This window comes from Mustela nigripes, chromosome 4, assembly GCF_022355385.1.
Source record: "Mustela nigripes isolate SB6536 chromosome 4, MUSNIG.SB6536, whole genome shotgun sequence".
In the NCBI taxonomy this organism is placed as follows: domain Eukaryota; kingdom Metazoa; phylum Chordata; class Mammalia; order Carnivora; family Mustelidae; genus Mustela; species Mustela nigripes.
The window spans coordinates 187,076,127-187,098,002 of record NC_081560.1 but is presented as its reverse complement, the minus strand read 5'-3'; the positions used below and the strand labels follow the sequence as shown (position 1 = coordinate 187,098,002).

Below are 21,876 nucleotides of genomic sequence, written 5' to 3'. Positions count from 1 at the left end.
TCAGTAGAGGATCATCAGATGAAGAACGGGCAGGAGACTGGTCACTGGCCAATGCTGTGGGGATGCTGAAGCATAAGCTAAAGATCACGTGACAGTTGTGAAGGGCTAGGAGTCTTCACAATGGGGAGGTCAGGCTGGTGCCCACTCTCAACCAAGTGATCAAACTCACGGTCAGGTCACGGAGAGTTTGGCATCCCCACCCTCCCAGTGGGCAAAACGGGGAGCACATCCCCCCAGGTCTGAAGCTCTCCTGCCAAAAGGATGGATCTGAACTTCAGGCCAAGCTTCCAGTGTGCAGGACGTATGGAGGGACTATACCACGGGACATACGGTCCCACGGAGGGACCATATTTCAGCATACCATACGTATGCCGAAAACCATACAAAGCAGCATGAAGAAAGACAAGACAGGGTGAGGGAACTGTTCTAGAAAAAAGAGATGAAGGAGGCACAAGCAAATGCAATGAGGGAATCTGGACGGGATCCTGGATTGAGGAAGCCCCTCATGAAAGACAAGAAAGACCGGGAAGAATGGAGAAAATCTGAGTATGCATGCTTCTGTGTGTGACATTCTGGAACGGCAGTGAGGCTGTTGGGGGAGGTCCTCATTCGTGAGAGAGGCTCGCGGACCCACTAAGGCAGAGGCACCATCCTCACACACTTACGGGAACCAAAGTGCTCGTGCCTGGTGCATTTGGGTGGCAAGAATCATAGCGTTCATGGTGCTATTCTTTCAGGCTCTCTGCACAGTTGAAGTTTTGCGTGACCAACAGGGGAGAGAGTACAGCTAGAATTGGGGGAATGCTCCTGAGATCCGGGGACCACAGCAACGTCGCCCTTCAGTCTGGATCCCGGGCTATAGATCTGTACAACGTTAGCACTGGGGAAAGCAGGTAGAATTTTACTTTGTACAGCCACATGTGATGCCACAATTATCTCAAAAAGGTTACTCAAAAAAGACAAAGGCCTGGAAAAATAATTTTAAAACAAAGAGGAACAAATAAATGGTGTAGGAAGTTGAAAACAAGCGAAGAACACAGCGTTTCTCAGCATGGTGTACAGGGTCCTGTGTGGTCGGATGGCCCTGTGGAGGCTCACCTCAGCCCTGGTCCTCTCACTGCCCCTTCCCACCCCCACGCCCCGCCCCCGCACAGCCTCCTGAGCAAGACAGCGGCCCTCCCGCTCCCCGACCTGCAGGGCTCAGCCTTCTACTCCTCAGTGCTCCACGATTCTCCTCCGCAAAGCCTTCCTGCCCAGCGGACTCCGTCCGGTCCGGCTACTTCAGGAGGTCACTGTGCTGCAGCACGGCCAGCGGGGGTGGGGCGGGAGGACGCCCCGATTAGAGGGGACGTTCCCGCAGACTACAGGGCCCCGAGAGCAGGCCTGTCTGCTTTGCCTGCTTCCTCCACTGTGCGACCATCAGGTTGACGCTCAACAGGTCACGGGGGGAATTCACTGAGAAAGGCTTCTGCGCTCCCCAGACTCACCATCTAGTGACGAGTTCCTCCACTATAGCTTCGTTTTACAAGGAAAAGGCCCCAAGAAATAAACATTCCGCACAAGGCTCCCCGGCCACTGAGGACGCTCAGGTCGCCGTGTGGTCGCCCTCCATGTGGAGCTCAAGGCTCAGCCATAAGCGGAGGGTCTCGCAGACACATGGACAGCTGCCTGCCAACATCCTTGATTTCCTAAGCCCCACGAGCATCCTCACTCACCGCGGCCCCGGTGGGAGATGTCAGGACCACCTCAGGACAGGCTGATGGCTGAGTGGGACACACAGGGTAAGGAACAATGAGCAAAGGGTGTGTGTCTGCCTGGCGAGACGGGAACAGCTGTCAGGTCATGGTCCTGAGAACGGGTGGGACTGACACTGAATGAAGGCACAGGGCATTCCAGAGACAGAAGCCTGCTGGCTCACCGGCCTACTCCCTAGGCTTCCCTAGGTAAGAACCCAGAAGTGGAGAGGCCACGGGACAGGTGGGGCTGCTTGGGGACACACAGTCACTGTGAGTCCATGCGGAAGCCAGAAGGCCATGGCCCTCGAGTTTTGCATTCACACAACATTTATTTTTTTTTAATTTTATTTATTTATTTATTTATTTATTTATTTATTTATTTGGCACAGAGAGAGAGAGACACACACACACACCACGAGAGAGGGAGCACAAGCAGAGGGAGTGGGAGAGGGAAAAGCAGACTTCCCACTGAGCAGAGAGCCAGAGAGCCCGGCGCAGGGCTCAATCCCAGTACCCTGAGTTCATCACCTGAGCTGAAGGCAGATGCTTAACAACTGAGCCACCCAGGCACCCCTTCACTTGACATTTAACCAGCAAGCATTACTTCTACCTGCACTGTCCTCAGTTAGGGCACTGTTCATTCGGTCACTCAACAGACATTTCTGTAGGGCCACCCAGTGGGAATCTGGGACATGTGGCAAGGCAGCCGTCTTCCCTGGAAGGTCCAGGGTGCTCCTCATCACCTCTGATCTTACAACAGACACAGAGCAAGTTCTCTACTTGTGTTCCTGATGGTGCAGCTGGACAGGTAAGAGCCAGCCGCCCATCCTTCCACTCAACATCTCCACTGCACAGGAACAGAACAGTCCCATGAGGCACACCACACTGGAAATCAGTCTGTCCCAAGAATATGGACCCGTACATGTCCATTGTTTTTCTTTTCTAGATCATTCTGCCTCACACCGTGCTCCCTCCACTCCCTGGCCTGGAGTCCCAGGGCCATTTGAGAGACCGTAGAAGTAACAGCGCTGACCCCATGACTTTGGCATTGACAGTGACTACAGTTTTGTATGGGGATCACTCATCCAACCAAACAAGGGCTCAATTTGAAAACCTGAAGCAGCACCAGTTACGAGGACGTGGTCCCAAGAATATGGTCTAGGCTGTTTTCAGATCGCAGTACTAACTAACTTTCAATTACTGAACACAAAATGATCTCTCCTTTTTGTGGGCAGTTGTCGGAGTTGAAAAACGAATACTTTCTATGTACAGTTAACAGATAGGAACACACTTCACAAAGGTTCTGACAGATCAACAACAATAAACATGTCTACAGTCCTTGCAATAGGAATTCATGATATCCAAACCACAAATGCCATTTTATACTGGAAATCAAATCGTCTGCACATAATTGATTTTCTGAACTGCTGTGTCTAAAGGGAAAAAAAAAATCCCTCGGGAAATCAGGACCACAACATGTAGTAAATATCTGGAATCTTCTCTGAGCAAGGAGAGAGTGCACCACTCAGAATTCAGCAAATTAGAGTCATTTTTAAAAACCACTCTGTAGAATCACGTTTCTCGAGGCACTAGAGCTTCCCTACCAACGACACCTCTTAATGGTTCAGATGAAATATTTTTCACGGTTTGCATGTGTGGATTTGGATCATAGGACTGTTCTGATAAAGGACAAATGATTAATCGCAGCCCTAAGTATCCAGGACGGGTAATGCTTCTCATTCTGAAAACTGTATTCTTCAGCCTGGAATGCCATCTAGGAAACTGTTCATGTAGGTTTGGCTGTAACTCCCTTCGACTGACCCAAACGGGGATGAAGGATACCGCTCAGATTCAGTGATGGCACGGAACGTCCCCGTATCACATGATTTCACTCCACCATGACAGCCGAGGAGGGACAGGACCAAAGGTAATACAGATCACATACCTGAGCAATCCGTCCTTTAAGCTAAAGAACTAAACACCAAGAGACACAAACACATGTATATTCTTTCTCCTTCACTTTCATTTAAGGAAAATTGCTATGATTTTAAGGTGCAGACCCATTTTTGTCTCCTTAGAAATTTAAAAACATGCATGCAACACACTCAGAGTGGCAACAATTAATAAGGCTGTTTTTCATTAGAAATAATCCTTTGGAAAATAATCATCGCATGCATTCTTCTTCTCCTCCCTTAGTAAAGTAGATATAATGATGTAAAGTGTCACCAACCTTGTTCTAGAAACACTAGTGCCATTTGCTAGATCCACTAGGAATCTAGGGGTCTCAGAAATGAAATCTGTGTTACCAGAGTTTAGGTCACCATCTAGCCGAGAATTCTGCCAACGAGTGTGGTGGCAGCTTCACGGAAGACATCTACCGTCCGGCCACGGGATTTCAGGTCGTTAGGGAGGTGCTTCTGAAGCAAGAACTTCCCCTCTATTATGCTTGTCCTAATTAAGCCGTATCATAGTTGCATTGAGGAAGACTGAAGAATTATTTGGAGAAATGCTGATGAGCTCCCATGATTAGAGCTAATTAATACAAGAGTATGATTTACAGCTGAAAAGACTCTCTGCCTTCTGCTATTGAGAAGCCAATCAATACGTGAACAGGAGTTACTAGAACACTCTCCATGGGTAGGGTCTCCACATCTCCAGTGACCCCAGAGCATAAGGAATCCCTTTCTGGGCTGACATGCTGAGTTACTCCCAAATTCAGTGTTAAGAATAAGCCTGTGTGTTGGGACCCTCGTCTTCTTAGAAACACAGCTTCCTTTTTGCCAGGTAGCTTCTCAAACCAACTGGAGCCAAGTCCCCACACAAATTTATACTTAAATCAGTCCCCATACGGAAAGTCATACTTAAAATGGAAACACCGACAACAGTGTCTTGCCTATAACACTGGCCCCCAAACATACTCCTATGAAAAGGGCCAAATTCACACTCACCACAACGTCAGTCCTCATTTTTCCAAAAGTCTTGATCAAATGGGCATAATGGTAATCTTCCATTTGCCGTAAAATCGCTGTCATACAAGCCACGAAGTTTCCCTGTAAAGGAATGAGAAGAATCAGTTAGATGGGGAGAGAACACCACTCCCAGGAAACATCGGTATCCACTAAGATTCTGTCGTGGAAAGGGTCAGGGGCGTGGGCAGGGGGTCCCCGAGCTCCAGCCCCCTGGCTAGATGGCTGGCATTACGAGGACCAGGCCCTCCGACTTCACCATCTTGGGCTTTGCTACACCTCCTTCTCTTGAACTGCATTAAATGCTTCCTGAGGCTGGAAAGACAAGCTCTAAATATGTTTTGCATTAAATATGCAAAAATTAGAGACAAGATTGAAAGCACCGCCGCTCCTGTTTGGTGCTCCACGGAAAGTCGCTGCTCTTGTTACTGGGCGGACCGCGTGTGCAGCCCTTCCTCTCGGGCCGTGGCAAAGAGAGTACTTTTATTTCTCAAACTCTGCCTGTGTCCCCCTTGGCCAATTTGGAGGCAATCACCACCGATTCCACAATGACTTATGGTCCAATTCTCGTCCACAAGAAGAATGTGAAGAGGCAGGCAGGCTCATCAGAATGCAAAGTGGGCGAGAGAAGGGTTTCTCCTGCAGAAAAGGAGGAGGAAGAGGGAACACAGAAACCAACCAACAGAATCAAGACCTCGAGAAAACAGCAAGACCAAAGCAGCTAACGAAGAGGCAGCCGGTATGTGTGCAATCGTGGGTATACTCGGGTCTGTGCACACAGGCAGGTGTGTGTGTGTGCATGTGTGTGTACGCACATGTGCATGTGTGTGCACTGAAGGGGACTGAGCTTGTGGGTCGGTGGAGGGCCAAGTAGTCCTGTTGCCACTGTCCACCGTCTACCCCTTCTGGGAGTCACGGCACAGGACATCTTAAAAGCCATCCTTGCTCTTCCATATGTCCCCCTAAATTAATGACATTTAAGACACACGGGACATATATTTTCTCCCACTAAACCAATACAAGTATGGTCCAGTTGTTGGATGAGACACACGTTCAGGCCTATCCCCAGTTTTGCCCTCTTTAATGAGATCCCAGACCGCATTTCTTTAGGAACCCCACTCCTACAAGCAGCACACCCGATACCCCCAGGTCTACTACATGTACCTAAACACACACTTGACAGTGAACGGGACAGCCCACTCTTTGCCCCAATCCCCTGTATTCCTCTAACACACATGTATGCTTCCAAATGAGTCCCCAAATTGTACATGACACAAATTGAACAAATACAAGTATGAACTAGGGGACATTCTGTTTGCCCAGAAATGTAAAATTACTTGTGAATGATGACAATTGCCTAGACTCAGATTCCGAGACAGAGTTCAAAAGAAGAGATAAAGGGCGCCTGGGTGGCTCAGTGGGTTGAGGCCTCTGCCTGCGGCTCAGGTCATGGTCCCGGGGTCCTGGGATTGAGCCCCGCATCGGGCTCTCTGCTTGGCAGTGAGCCTGCTTCCCCACCCCCCCTGCCTGCCTCTCTGCCTACTTGTGATCTCTGTGAAATAAATAAGTAAAATCTTCAAAAACAGCAACAAGAAAAAACAAAAGAAAGGATGAAGAATGCTTCTCTTCTGCTGGAGGAAGGATTTGTAAAATGGCACAATGTCTTTGAAGATGAACTTTTGAAATATGTAAATATTTGGCATTCCCATGAGCTCAGGAGAACCTGCCTTTGTCTCTCTACTCTTAACAAGATGCTAGCTACTCTTGGATAAGGGTCTTCATGATATTATGTGTCAATCAACCACCATGTGTCAAGGGCTGTGCTGAGGCCTCATTCAAACCCACCACTGACTCTCTTCTTGACCCATTTTACAGGCAGTAAGACTGAGGCTGAGCGCCACGCACCCCCCTGCCATGAGTTAGCGGCAAAGGTGGGCACGGCCCTAGTGTTGCCGTTGGCAAGGTGGGAGCCTAGCAGCAGAGCTCAAGTCTTTCCTCTTGTCCAGATATACATTTTAATGCTTTTTCTAAGAAAAATGAGGCCGCTGCTAATGGCCAACGTGAGATGGAGACTCACGTTCTGCAGGCATCAGAGAAAGCTGTAGGAGGATGAGAAGAGGGCGTCACCGGGCACCCCCAGTTTCCTCCCGATGCAGCCTTCTATGGCTGGGCTCCTCCTCCAGAGACCAGAGCTTTTCCGGAGCAAGAAGGGGCCTGAACCGGCCGAGATGCACCTGGCAGGGGCTCAAGTTATCTCACTGCAGGTCAGAACAGTTGAAAAATGGGGGCTTCCACATTAGAATCACTAAAATCCCAAAGCCAGCTTTGGGTAATTCAATGCAGAATACCCCAGTACTTAATGTCAATATCAAGTCGGAAGAAGGAAAGCGAGGCCCCCGAGCAGGTTTGAGAACGCCAAGAGCAGGAGCGCGAAGCAGCACCAGGGAGCAAAAGCGACGCATCGGGGGCCCGGGCAGGTCCTCGAGCTGGTAGTAGAGAGATACTCGATCGAGAAAGCAGATTGCCCCAGAATGCTGTGAACTTCCTGGAGGGCCAAGGCTGGGCTAGCTGGCACAGTGCATGAAATGAAGAAGTCAGGAGAACGCAGCACTCTCAAGGCCAGCCAACGGCCTCTTCACAGTGATGAGGACCAATCGGGAGGCCGCCAAGGGAGGGAGACAGAGGCAGGGCGATACCATGAGTTAGAGGTCAAAAGGCCAGGAAGCACAAAGGTGCTATTTTACTTCACCTACAGAAGTATTCCAGAACATGTGTACTATTCAGACTTTCTTCCTTAGAGGAAGCAAATCTTGCTATTTTGTACTCTGTACTAGGCTGAAGCTTTGGACCCCAGCAGGAACAGGGTAACATGCCTGTTGAAATTCATAGCAATGCTCCCCCTTACCTTTGGAATGGAGGCCCACACACGGGGTGCCCATATTTCCAGAGGGAAGGGATGTGGGGACCATGAGGCTTTACGCTCTCATGAACCTAGCAGAACTCTTCTGTAGAGCGGACATGGGTGGGGAAGGAGGGTTTGGTTCTGGGGACAGACCCAGGGAGTGGTTACCGAAGCTGTATTTGAACCCAGTCCATGCCCAAGAAGCAGCAATGAAGGAGAACTGTGAAAAAACTTTCATGCTGCAGGCTCAAAAGAAAACTACTCTCCTATGCTTTTTAATTGATTTATTTGAAATGCATTTAGAAGTCTTAGGAAGCTTTTGCTTTTGAACAATGGGGGGTTGGCAGGTAGGCTGGTGAGGACTGTACAGAACTCGTCCTGAAATCTGAGCATGGGGACCAGGGTCCCGCCCCAGCGGCGGAGTAAACACAAGGAAATAAATAAGGATCAGACATATTCCTTACATTTCAAAGCAATGCAAAGCAGGAGCAGAGAAGTCAGGATTCAGTTGCAGAAAATTTAAAAATCAGGACACAGAATGCTAATAAAAAAAAAAAAATGTGAACTTCATTAGTAATCACAGATGAAAATGATTTATCATTATTTGCCTGCCAAAAGAGCAAAGGAGTATTTAAGTGAGGATCCTGTTAGCAAGGGGGCAGGGCACAAGCACTCTTACACACTGCTGGTGGGAGCATAAATTGCTATAACCTTTTTAAAAAGCGATTTGGCAACAGCTTTGAAAAGTCTTAGAAAAAAAATACTCATTTCCTTGGTAATTCTACTGCTAACAATCCACCTAAGGAAGTTAATTCAAAATATGAAATTTTATGCCTAAAGATGTCCGTCGCATTGCTGAAAATATGTGCATCATGTTGAAAAACAAGCAACTGTGTTGAACAATATGATGTTTTGTAGGACGGCGGGATAAGCCATAGGGTGCCCAGTTCATTCGGAATCTCAGGTGGACAACAGAAAAATAGGTATGTCCCAAATACCGTGCTGGAAAATACTGCATGGAATACCTTACACGAAGCCAGCCCTGTATCATTTAGCGGAAGCTCAGGTTGAACCGGGTCCCCTGTATTGCTATTGGCTAAATCAGGCAACCCTCCCCCAGAGCGTGATCGAGGAACGTAGTGCAACCATGAAAACATCAAACGTTGACATGCAAATCTGAAATATTTCAATAAGATGAGAAAATGCTCGAGGAGCAAGCACGGAGATCACTACCTGAGCCATACTGCGGCGCGATAGAGGATAGAGCACCAGAAAGCAAAGAGATAAAGGAACAACAAGGAAGAGAACGAAGGGAAAGAAACAGGCACCAGGGGTCGGAGGGCAAAACTAAATTATTTTTTTAAACTGGAAATATGTTAGTATTTTAGAAGATGGTCCTGAGAGAAGAAGATGTCATCTGGTAGCAGGAACCAGCTGTCCCTGTTCCCGAGTTCCGTGTTTCCGGCTCCCCTAGCCTCAAAAATCTCAGCTGCGGGCCACCTTGTCCATGTGTCGGTGCTCCTGTGTCAAAGCTGCTTGGGCTCCCAGGGCACCAGGCAGACAGACAGGCAGGAGCGGGAACAGGAAAACTACCAACAGGCAGATGCAAACCCTTCCCTTGGAGGAGGGGACATTTTGCAAATCAATCTATGACGTCACCACGGGTTACAGAAGCAAAAGATTTTTGAAAAGGACACATTTGGGAGAACGGGAATCAAGGGCGAGACCTACCCTAGAAACAGTATCTTTGTCTGCTTTGCCTCGTGTAAGGGCTAAGGGTGAGTGCGTGAATGGGAAGGAGAAACCCCAAGGATTCGAACGCCTGGCCCGGAGCAGTCCTGCGAGTGTACGCCTCCTCGCTGTACTAAGACGCAGGGTAGCCACGCGACGTGAAGGTGCCGTACGAAACTGCCCTTGGTGGTTCCGTCGACGAGACAAAAATGGTACTCGCGACCTTGGAGCTCACACTTGGCACACAGCCCGCCTCTTCTCTCTGGGCACATGGTACAGGCAGAAATTTTAATTCTCTTCAAAGTGCTCCAAATGGCAAGCAGCCCCAAGTGCAGGGGGAGGGGGGAATCCAGGTCTGAAGGACCAGAGAATCCCACTGAAGTCTGGGATTATGCTTCTTGACTTCTAGGGATGGCTTATTAAAAGATTTTGAACACATTTTCACCGAGGTAAGCACTCTAAAGAGAAACTCTCATTTAGATGTTGAAGTTTCAGGTGTGGTGATGGAAAGAGACCTCATGATCATCACTAGAGACGAAAGAAAAAGGAACCCTCGACAGGTGGGAACAGCGCTCAGCAGCACCAGGCAAGGCTCGTGGTCCAGGTGCGAAGATGGAAGCCTTGGCAAAATGATTTTCATTTTGGGGGGCATTCAAACCAAAGAACCAATACTGTAAAGCTACATTATGAGCACGGAAAGTAGAGAAAGGGAAGGAACTGAGAGCAGGGTCTGCCATTCCAAAGCCAGGCAAGACTTGGATGAATGAGTTCTTGTTACAGCGAAGGGGAAGCTCTAGGGCTCCTGAAGGCATTCTGTATTCAGAAAGGGAAAGCCACAAGGGAAATGTGTAAGGGTGCTATTTGCTAGGAGGAAATATAAAATAGAATAGGGAGTCCAAAATGTTAACAACAAAACATTTTGAGGAATACCTCAAAATGTTCCCTGGCCCAAAGATTCCTCCAAAGTCTCTGTAGAGAAGATGTTTGTGAGAATATACCTCAGGGCTTCTGCATGAAGAATTAAAAATAATCCAAACACACCTCACCTCTGTTTCCTCACATTAAGCAGACAACAGAGAACACCGTTTACTTCACAAACCCACAAGGATGAAGAGACTGAGGAAAGACACAACTAAAGACAAGAGAATTCTGGAAGCTGACAAGGGAAGCATGAATGGTTATCAAGCACCCCAGATGCAGGAAGGGGATAATCCTCTAACAGGAAACTGCTGATTCCAGGCACAGAACCCTAGGAAGACTCAGAAAGCGAAGGCTACATTATGAGGTGGAAATCAACGGTGCCAATGTGCCCACTCCCAGCACGTCCGCGGAGGGGATGCTCCCACTCACCCCCAGGCAGGCGACCACATGTTGATTCCCGGCAAGGTGGGGGGTGCCTGACAAAGTCGGAGAGAAATGGCGGCAGGAGCCACGTGGCTGAAAGTACTAGTTACAGGCAACCAAACACTGTATGTCCCCCACTCTCATTACGCCCAGCTTCCGGCAAAGCAGCACGGACAGAAGAACCCCTTCCACCGGTCTCAGACCCACATCAAACTGGAACAAGGGACGAGAAGAATCCTCTTTGGAGAAACTGAACAGCCCAAGGGAGCATATGCACTGTCTGCCCACAGAGGTTCAGCCCACCCAGGCTCACTGCCCCTCCAACCTCCATGCACATGTGGGAAACAGAAAGTCTGATCGAGACCACGTGGCCTCATGAGTGAAGTTAATCAAGCATGAGTAAGAGAAACCCAAACGAACGAGCAAAAACAGACCCAGAGGAAAGAAAAAAACTGGGGATATATAAGAGAATTCAAAGATCTATACTAATTACTATAAATAGATTAGATAGATTATATGCATAAAACAAGAACATAATGTTATAAAAAATAGGAACAAAGACCAAGAACAGATTCTGGAATATTCAAACTACAATAGCAGAAATAAACAGTTTAACCAAACATGGGGAGGTAAAACAAAATCCTCCAGAGAGTGAAACAAAACGACGCACACACATACAGACTAAGAACATCAGAGAATCCATTCAAGAGATTCAGTATCTGGGGCGCACAGGTAGCTTGATCGCTTGGGTGTCCAACTCTGGATTTGGGCTCTGCTCCTGCGATCCTGGGGTCATGGGGTCGAGGCCTGCCTGGGGCTCCGAACTCAGCACACAGAGTCTGATGTCCCTCTCCCTGTTCCTCCCCCCACTTTCGTTCCTTCTTTCTCTTTCTCTCAAATAAATAACATCTAAAAACAACAACAAACGCTCGGTATCTGATAGGCAAGGATTCCAGAAAGAAAAAACACAGAAAACGGAGAGACAAAAGCTGTTTTTATAAAATGATAGGATATCCACATAAACACTATTTGAATAAACGAGTTCAGCTGATTGCAGGATACAGGATCAAAATATAAAAAACAATGGCCTTTCTATACACTAGCAATGAACAACCCAAGAATGAAATTCAGAAAATAACTCTATTTATAAGAACATCAAAAAAAAAATACTTAATGGAAGTATACCCCATGTTCATGGAAAGACTTAATATTGCTATGATAGCGGCATCCCCCAAATTAGCGTAGAGATTCCGTGCACTTCCTATCCAAATCCCAGCCAGCAGCGCTGTAGAAACGGACCAGCCAATCACGGACAACCACAGACTGCATGATTCCATTGCTAGAAAACATCCAGAATAGGTAAACCTATAAAGGCAGAAAGGAATTAGTGATGGGCAAGAGTTCAAGGTTGGGGGTAAATGGGAAGTGACTGCTCATGGGTTCTTATTTCTTTTGGGGATGATGACAATAATCTAAAGTTGATTATGGTAATAAACAACTCTGTGATTACACTAAACACTTAAACTGTTCACCTGAAATAGATGAATTTTAGAGTATGTGAATTATATCTCGATAAAGCTGTCAAAAACTTTTAAAGACAGAAAATAATTCAATGAGATAATTATTCTCAAATGGCACGCACTGAGCGTCAAGGATGACCAAGACTCATCCTTATGAGAGTTCACAATACTAAGGATAAAACAATGATTCTAAAACATTAAAGAGAAAAGGAAAGGGAAGAGTTGCCCTGATCAACCACGGAAATGTACTACTCAGATGTAAAATAATAGTAAATACTTCAAAAAAAATTGCAAATTCTATGATCCTTGTGAAGTTGTTCTTTCTCCTTAGATTTTTTGAAATACACAGATGACAGTTCTTCCCTGTTGCTTTAAATTTTCTCACTTATGTGTTTCCATGTCATATGAAACATCTTAACCCTTTCAGGATTGGAGGGGAACTATAGAGAAGAAATTAACATTGAAAATGCAGAGGTGGAACATGCTGCAAAATGAAAGGAAAAGCAGGCCATGAAAAATACATCAGAAGGCACAAGTCACTGCTGTACTTGTATAAAGGTATTTCATACGTTGTTAATTAAATATTTGATGAAACATAAGATATAATTGAAAGACCCAATCAGGTTCTATTGTTAAAATGAAGGTCCTCAGAAAAATGAGTATTCATTCACAACATTTGAACTTAGTGAACTTTCCCAGAAAGACAATCCATGGTAAAACTAAGGACTGTGTTACGTTTCTTTTCTCATTTCAAGAGCAATTCAGTCTCATAAAGTCTTTATCCAATGTATGGGCATCTTTTTATTAATTTAGTTTCCAAAACATTGCAATTTCTTATTTTATGAAGGACCATAAAGTGAGGAATGTTGGTAAAAAGAAACTACACGAAATTAAAAATGGAATGGTTGAGAGACTACACTAATGTCATCCATTAGCTTTCTTCAACTCCTAGTAACAAAATTACACCTGTATCTTAAATTTAAATTGAGTGCCTGGTTGAGTTCATAGAGTACTGGTATTTCATATTATCACAGACACTGTAAGGAAAGAAATCTAATTTTAAAAAACAAAATCAATTTCAATTTTACAATGGCAGTAATTGTAGGAAGATGTTTATAGGCCAAACATTCCAAAAGGAACTATCTGGATCTTAAGTTACCCGTAACAATTATCTGCTACTTATTCAATGCAATAAATTAAACACATATTCACATTTGTTACAGAGGACAAAAATAAATTACAATAAAATTCTACATATACAATTATACTTTAGGATTCAATGAGGAATATATACTTTGTATACAACTTCTTAATATAACCCATTTGTTGCTAACACAAGTCAGGGAGTAAAGCAGAAAATTTTTTATTTATTTTCATAAACTCGGCAATCAGATAATATTAAAGTCTTACAGAGCTTAGGATTTTCCAAATCTTCTCCCATGAAATACAGCATCTTTAAACACACTGTAGTAGAAATAAGGATAATTCAGACATAATAAAATTTTACCACTGAAGGATCAATATGCCTACATATTTCCTTTAATTGACTTCTGTCCATAAATGAGACTATCATCATCCTACTTACAGATTACAGTTGAAACTTCCTGGAATAAGATGAAATTCCTCTTCATGAATCACAAAGGATATTATTCTCAATATTATTTATATTGGTTGGATGTGTGGATTTCCTCTTTAGGAAACTATGTGCCATACCAAGTGTTATAAAAATTAAGTTCATGAATCGTAAGGAGAGAAGATATATTTTGAAATATGAGATTATTATATAATAAAAAAATCTCAGTTATAACATTATTTCTAATATCTATTACGCATAAATACACACACACACACACACACACACACATATATATACACATAATGAGCAGATATGTGCTCAAACACTACACATCCCAACACAGCACTCACAGTTTGTCTGCTTATGACTCTATGCCCCCAAAGGTATATATGGAAGCTAAATGCCCCTGATACTTATTTTAAAAGCCTCCTGCTGTGGGGAAGTGTGACTCAAGTCGGGCGTATCCAAGAGGAATTCTGCAGAGCAACGTACCTGTCTAGCAGATGTATAAAAGAAAACACACCCCACCGGCGCTACATCCTGACCCGTCTTCACCTCACCACAGTCCTGAGGAAATCAAAGTTTCCTGAGATTCTCAGGAAATGGGGTCACTTGGAATGCACCAGGAGAAACTGAGGGAATAAGGCCAAAATGATGAGAAGATTCCAAATGGAGCAGAGTATTAACAAGTGCAACACTCAATGACCATTAAAGCGTGAGTGTGTGTTGGCAGATGGGGTTCCTGGGGGGAGGTCAGAGGGGACTAGAAAGAGCCCTGCCCAGACCAGCACACATGGGGCCAGAGACAAAACCTTCTTCCACACCAGGGTAACCAAGTCTTCAAGAGGACACAGAAGGATGATTGACGAGGCTCCCTTGGCCACAGGTGGGGCAATTGGGACACTGCGTTTCAAAAAGAAGAGTAGGAGAGAAGGGTTATAAACACTAAATTTTGAAAATATGAATCTAAACTGATAAACTGATAAATAAGTAAGGGGAGTGGAAGATGAGAAGGAGGGGCAAAGCTCTTCCTTAGAGAAGAAGAAAAAACACAGATGGATAAAAGATTTCAGACAGAAGAATAGAAGAATTCGAAGATTGCACTTTCAACCCCAAAAGGACTGGTTGATTCCAGCCAGGGTGTGCTTTGGGCACTGAAACCCACAGGTTGAGGTCACAGAAAAGGAAGACAGCTGCTCACTTTGAAAGTACTGTATCCTGCCCACAGGTTCTTCTGTGTCTCCTAGTATGTTGGCACATGAAGGACACATGATCACCCGGGTAGCGTTTTGTGCCAAAAACATTTGCTCATGAGGAAATGCAGGACAGATCCAGAAATGGGACACCTGGCAAGACAACTGACCTAGGCCTTCAAAAGAATCAATGAGGAAATTTCAATTGGGTCACGTATTACATTTTAATAAGGGATGGTTAATTTTAATAATTTAATTTTAATTTTAATTTTAATAAGGGATCATGGTTAATTTTAATAGATGTCATAATCTTAGATTATGTAGCAGAATCATCCTTAGGAGATACATGAAACAAGGGTGACCAGTCATGACGTCTGTGTCGAACTCTTGGTCTAGTAAATAACAAGTTTACAAGACACACATACACAACTCCACCAAGGAAGAGGGGCAGAGATAATGCATTTAGGCAAAATGTCCATAAACGGTGGATCTAGTTGATGAGACTACTGGTTTTAATTATCATTTCCCCCCCCCCCAATTTCTTTATCTAAGAAAAACTTTCAAAATAAAAAAACTGAGGGAATACAGAGTCTACCCACAGTCTAGTAGAGAAGACACACATGACAATTAATTAAGACACAATGTCACAAATACGAGAAAAGGGAGTTATTACAGACTGACAAGGGAATTCTAAGGAGGAAGTGTTTCTTTTCCAATCCCAGGAACTATTACTCAATATAATAACAGGAACACAAGCAATGATTTAGCTATTTTAAGATATGCTTGGGGAGGGGAGACTGGAGAAGTGAAGAGCTTTAAGTAACCCAAATTCAGGAATATTCACTCGGGAAAATGTTTGAGGAGCTGAAGTATAACCAAATAGGGGTGTATGGTTTTTGCATATAAAGAGCCACCACATGCGTTCTTCGTGAATGCCGGGATGGCTGCACACGTGTGTTCTCGCCCTACAGAGAAAGCACAAAGGGAAGAGCAGAAACATCCTGTTTCCCCACCAAATAGGGATCTTCGTACCACTCAGACTCCTGACGTTTCACAGGCTCATTCTCTTTATGGTAAGAGTCACACAGCTGTGTCGCAGAAGAGTAGTTCAGCAGTCAAATTTCCAGAGGCATTTTACAATCACCACCGGACCGAGACCAAGAATACCATGCAAAGCAGAACAGACTTTTTCATGTCTCCGAGCCTCAGTTTACTCATCTGCACAATGGCAACAATGATTTAAAATCCAGGCTTCCTGAAAGGTTTAACTCGATCACATACGAAAGGATATTAGCATAGTCGTTGGCTATGTAATGAGTGACGGCTCTCATGGTGGCGGAGACAGTGATGACGAAGAATAAAATACAAAAAAACACACAGAAGATTATTTTAAAGCCACTAAGTTTATATACGAAAACTCACAACATATTCAAGACAGAACCAAAGAGGACCTTAGAAAAAAGGGAAGAGATATATTCGTGATCTGGAAGAATCAGCCTAGTGGAGATGCCACCAACGATCTACTGTTACAAAACACCAGCAGGTGTTTACCGTAGGAATCAACGATCTAATTCCAAACTTTACACAGAAATAACAGGGACAGGAAACTGCCAAAGACAGACTGAACCAAGTAGAACACTACCAGATTTTAAGATTTATTATAGAACTACCAGCATCAAAGGAGCAGGTGCGCTGGTGAAACAGGCCGTCCATAAAATGAACTGACCACGCGCCGGGCTCACGGATTCACAAAACAAGTGCCCAAAGAACTCCATGAGAAAGTAGAGCATTTTCAACAAGTGGTACTTCCAAAAGGTACAATGAGACAGGAAGGGAGGGAAGGAAGGCTGATGCGTACCCTACACCACACACAAAATCCACTCAGAATAGATCATCGTCGGAAATGCTAAAGTTACGACAACAAAACTACAGGAAAACACAGGAGAAAACCTTCATGAGCTTGGGTTAGGCGAGTTTTTCTCAGGATGCAAAGAGCTTAAAACAAAAGGGAAAAACAGGGTAAATTGGACTTCTTCAAATTAAAAACACTGGTTTTATGAATGACTTTGCAAAGAGAATAAAAAGGCAAGCAGTGGAACTGGATAGTTGCAAACTGCATATCCGACAGAAGACTCATACCCAGTGGATATAAAAACTCTGAAAACTCAATAATAAAAACAACCCATCAAAAACTTGGCAAAAAAGAAAACATTTATAAAGATACTTCACCAAAAAAGAGAAACAAATGGCAAAGACACACAAGAAAACACAATCGGTGTCACTCGTCAATAGGGTAATGCAAATTAAAGCCACAAGGAAATGCCAGGACACAACTATTAGAATGGCTAAAGTCTAAGGGAAAAAAAAAAAAAAAAAGGCAGAAAGATGCAGGGCAAGTGAAATTCTCCTGAATTGCTGGTCTGAAGGCAAAATGATACAGCTATTCTAGAAAACGCTGCAGCAGTTTCCTACACGGTTAATCATATACTTACTTGATGAGAAGATAAATCCATCCTGCTTCTAAGTATTTACCTGAGAGAAATGAAAATACAGGTCCCTACAAAGACCTCTACACAAATTTTATAGACAGTTCTATTCCTAACTCCCCTCAGGGAGACACCCAACCCACCCCCTGTCAGTAGATGGGTGAACAAATTGTGCTACGTACATAGGATAGAACAGTGCTGAGCACGACAGTGACAGAGGGGGAGAAGGGCTCCAGATGGGCACTAGGGACTGTTGGAGGTGAACGGGAATCCTCCAACCCGTGCAATGGGTCCTGAAGATGCCAAATGTAGATACTGTGAAAATGCAGAACTGAAAAGTAGGGATGTTACTGTATGACCCTGAAAACGCACATAAAGAAGAAAATTTGAGCGTCATAAAATTCCCTGTACAGGAAATGTAACTAATCCTGATATTATAAAGGATTCTTTCTTGCTCTTACACATAGGGAAACAGGCTAGGTTTAATAAAAGCAGGACCACACTTTAATTATTGTCACTTCCAAATGGCTTTGTTATGCGGTGGTGCGAGCCCAATCATTACCCGTGTCTTTCCTATTGTTCCGGAGTAGCCGTGCCAATTTATTCTTGCCCATGAACATTACAGCCACGTGACTCGATCTGAAACGGGTCCCAGTGGGATTTAACTTGAGATTCCACAGAATTTTTTAATTAATCGAGGAGGCTCAGGATATCAGCCTTCTCATTTCCACAAATACAATGTGTATCCATTTGTTCGAGTCTATTTTTAGGCCATTCAAGCATATTTTGCGGTTTCGTCACACGGATCGTAAACAGCCCTTGTCACTGCTGTTCCTACTGGGAGGGGCGCCTTCTTTAAAACCTTTTGAATTTTCTATCTTTATTTGTATATTTGGGAAATGACTGAATTTAACGTGTATAGTTTGTGATTGAACTTAACAGAATTTAGTTACTACCCCCAATAGTTTTGGTTATTAGGGGGGTGGGGGAAGGATGGGCTCTAAAGAAATAAAATCTGTCAATAACTGTGTACTCCTGCCAGTGCTGCGCTTCTGTTTCTTATTCTTGTGTCTAGATTCATGACGCAGTGCATCACCACCAAGGCAACGTCAGGTTGTACTAATGACTCCTGACGTCTTTGTTTTCTTAGAGATTTTAGCCGGCATGCTCAAAGGGTCTGATTTTTTATTTCTACATTTCTGCTGAGGGAGGTGTAACGGGCCATAACACGGTATAAGCTGGAGGTGTGCGATGAGTTGATCTGACACACTTTACACTCTTGCAGTACGATTATGACTGTACCATGAGGAGCACCTCTACCAGGCCACAAAGTCACCACTTCTTGTACGCAGTGGGACCGTTTAAGATCTCGTCTCTTGAATATTAGCTGAGGACAGAACTTGTGTATCATGTTAAGGAAGTATTCCTAACTTAGAGATCACTACAACAAGACGGAGGAGGCTAAACAAATGTGGTTCCGGGCATTACTGCGAGAGGCTGATCACTGAGGAGCGAACGGATCAGTAACAAAACTGAGCACAGGGAAGGGAGGGAAAATAAAACAAAGTGATAAGAGAGGGACACAAACCGTAAGAGATTCTTATCACAGGAAACGAACTGAGGGTTGCTGGACAGGAGTGGGGTAGGAGGATGGGGGAGCGAGTGATGGGCATTAAGGAGGGCCCGTGATGCAATGCGCACTGGGTGTTACGTAAGACTGATGAACCACCGACTTCTACCTCTGAAACTCACAATATACTACAGCTTAATTCATTGAATTTCAATGAAAAAATAAATTAAAACAATGTTAAAAAATTAAGCATCCAAAAAAGCACATAGGTATGCTTGTAACTTCTTACTAATGGGTAAAAATAGGACTGCCTAGGAAACATAAATATGTAAGACAAGCTATAATAAAACAAAACTTAGAACAGTAACACTTTTAACAAATCTCATTTCCTAGGAGGGGAACGGAGCCACATTATTAATTCATTCATTTAACAGGCACTCCCAGAGGCCTGCTGTATGTGCAGCACACTCTGGAGCTCGCCCAAAGCTCACACTCTGCTGGACAGAGTTCGCTGACAGGGAGCCTAGCAGCAGAAACGTCAGCTTCACTGGTCAGAGTGGGGGTGAACGAGCATGTTAACAACGGAGACCCTGGAGCCTGGAGTAAGGTGACGTCACACACTGGACAAGCACACACTGCAGACATCTTCATAGCAAATTTTGTAAAAACAAAATAAAAAACCCTTGTTGGAGGGCGCCTGGATGGCTCAGTGGGTTAAGCCCCTGCTCAGGTCATGATCTGAGGGTCCTGGGATTGAGCCCCGCATCAGGCTCTTTGCTCCCCAGGGAGCCTCTTCACCCTCTCTCTGCCTGCCTCTCTGCCTACTTATTTAACAGTGATCTCTCTCTGTTAAATAAATAAAATCTTTAAACAACAAAAAACAAAAAAAGTCTTAAAAAAAAAAGAGCCCTCTTGGATGTCTGCTCGGTGAAAACAGTCAAGGAAATATCAATTAAAATATGTAGCAATTACCCAGAGTTAAGTAAATGGTTTTCATATTTTCTATTTATTTCTACATAGACATAATGAGAATACTAGAAGAAGTCACTGCACTAATCTGATTAAAATTTAGAGTCGCATTTTATAATTACTAAATTACTTAGCTTTGATCATAACAGTGACCATCATGATTTTAAATTAGAGAGTACAAAACATTGGTTTACCGAGATTAATCCCCTTAAACAAAATTCATATATTTTTAAGATTGAAGGTTTTTTTAAAAGATTTCATTTATTTATTTATTTAACAGAGAGCGAGAAATCACAAGTAGGCAGAGAGAGAGGGGGAAGGAGGCTCCCCGCTGAGCCAAGAGCCTGATGTGGGACTCGATCCCAGGATCCTGAGATCATGACCTGAGCCGAAGGCAGAGGCTTAACACACTGAGCCACCCAGGTGCCCCCAGATTAATGTTTTACCTTATGACAATCATGGGACATCACTGTTACTCGCCAAGCACATAAAATTAAAAAAGAAACCATCACAAATCAAACTGGTTTCCCATTACCTGAACCCAAAACTTGAACCACAAGTCACATAGAGAAGATGCAAATTGGAAGTCACTTTCCAACAGATGCTCCATCAAGATTTCTTTATTTTTTTATTAATCTTGCGTAGGCAAGATCTTAACAGCATGTAGTGGAAGGTAAACCCACAAAGTGGTACTATAGTGACTAATTTTAATTATTTTCCAGAGTCATTACTGGTTTGCAAAATTCAGTATGTTTTTCACAAGCTAATTATCTGGCTACACAGTTAAAAGTTTGCGAAATGGAATGCTCCGAGTTCCGGTCTAAACAAACAGCAGCCAGGATAATGAAGCCACTTGTTTTGAATTTAAGTCAACGGTTGAGGCGTCAGGAAGAGGTAAAAGCGGGAATCTAGGCGGATCAATTAAAAAGAAGCACAGCCAACAGGAGGCATTCGTTGGAGAGAATCACAAACCTCAAGCAGGACTACATGCAAATTCTGGTAAGCCAATCACCATTATTTGGGATAAAACCGTTACCAGACTTAAAAAGCAAAACGGCACTATTACTGCAGAGGAAGGTTCCGGCCTCCCAGACCATCCTCAACAACTCCAGCTCTATTGCAGGCGGAAGTGTGGCCCCCCAAATTCGTTATGTCGAAGTCCCAATCCTCACCACCCTAGGAACACGGCTATTTGGAAAGAAGGCCTTAAAGGAGGTAATGAAGGCTACATGAGGTCACGGAGATGGACGGGGAATCCAGTACGTCATTATGAGAAGAGAAGATGCAGGCAGAGCCACGCAGAGGGGGAGAAGGCAAGGATGCAGTCCTTAGAAGAGGCATCAAAGCCTCGATCCAAGATTTCTGGATTTCCCCCAGAAAGGTGGGAAAATGAGTTTCTGTAGGGTAGGCCACTCACTGGATGGTATTGGATAGGGCAGCACTAGCAACCTCCCTCATTACTGAAGCCACACTTCCCTGGGGTCCTAGAACCTTTACCAGCTTCCTCCCCCTGCAGACACTGCCTGCCCCTGCCCTTGGCAAAAGGCTCCTCAGCTAGAAGACCACCTGACTCCCTCCATCCCCTTCCTCCTGCTCAGCTTCAAGGCCTTCTTTCCGAAGAGCTAAGCCTACAGCATCCCACTTCAAGCGTCAGCCTCACTGTGCACACCGTCGCACCTGACTCCCATCTCAGGAACATTGTAAGATGCACACTGGCTTATCATCATTGTCTAGCCACTCTCCTCCTTAGAACGTAAACTCTGCAAGGACAGGTATCGTTGTCTGGCCACCAACAGACCTCTCTCGTTTCTAGAAAAGAACAACGAATCCATGTATGCATTCGGTTGTCATTTTCTTAAAAATTAATGTCTAAAGTCTGAGAA

At 44.5% G+C, this 21,876-nt stretch overlaps 1 protein-coding gene across 4 annotated transcripts in view; it reads right to left on the bottom strand.

Moving 5' to 3' along the window:
* Positions 1–21,876, bottom strand: part of DOCK1 (dedicator of cytokinesis 1) — a 490,751-nt gene that overhangs the window by 182,075 nt on the left and 286,800 nt on the right. For all 4 annotated transcript variants that reach the window (XM_059398808.1, XM_059398805.1, XM_059398806.1 and 1 more), the window contains one exon: positions 4,685–4,786. In XM_059398808.1, the coding sequence (XP_059254791.1) occupies positions 4,685–4,786 (102 nt within the window). The remainder of the gene's footprint in view (positions 1–4,684; positions 4,787–21,876) is intronic.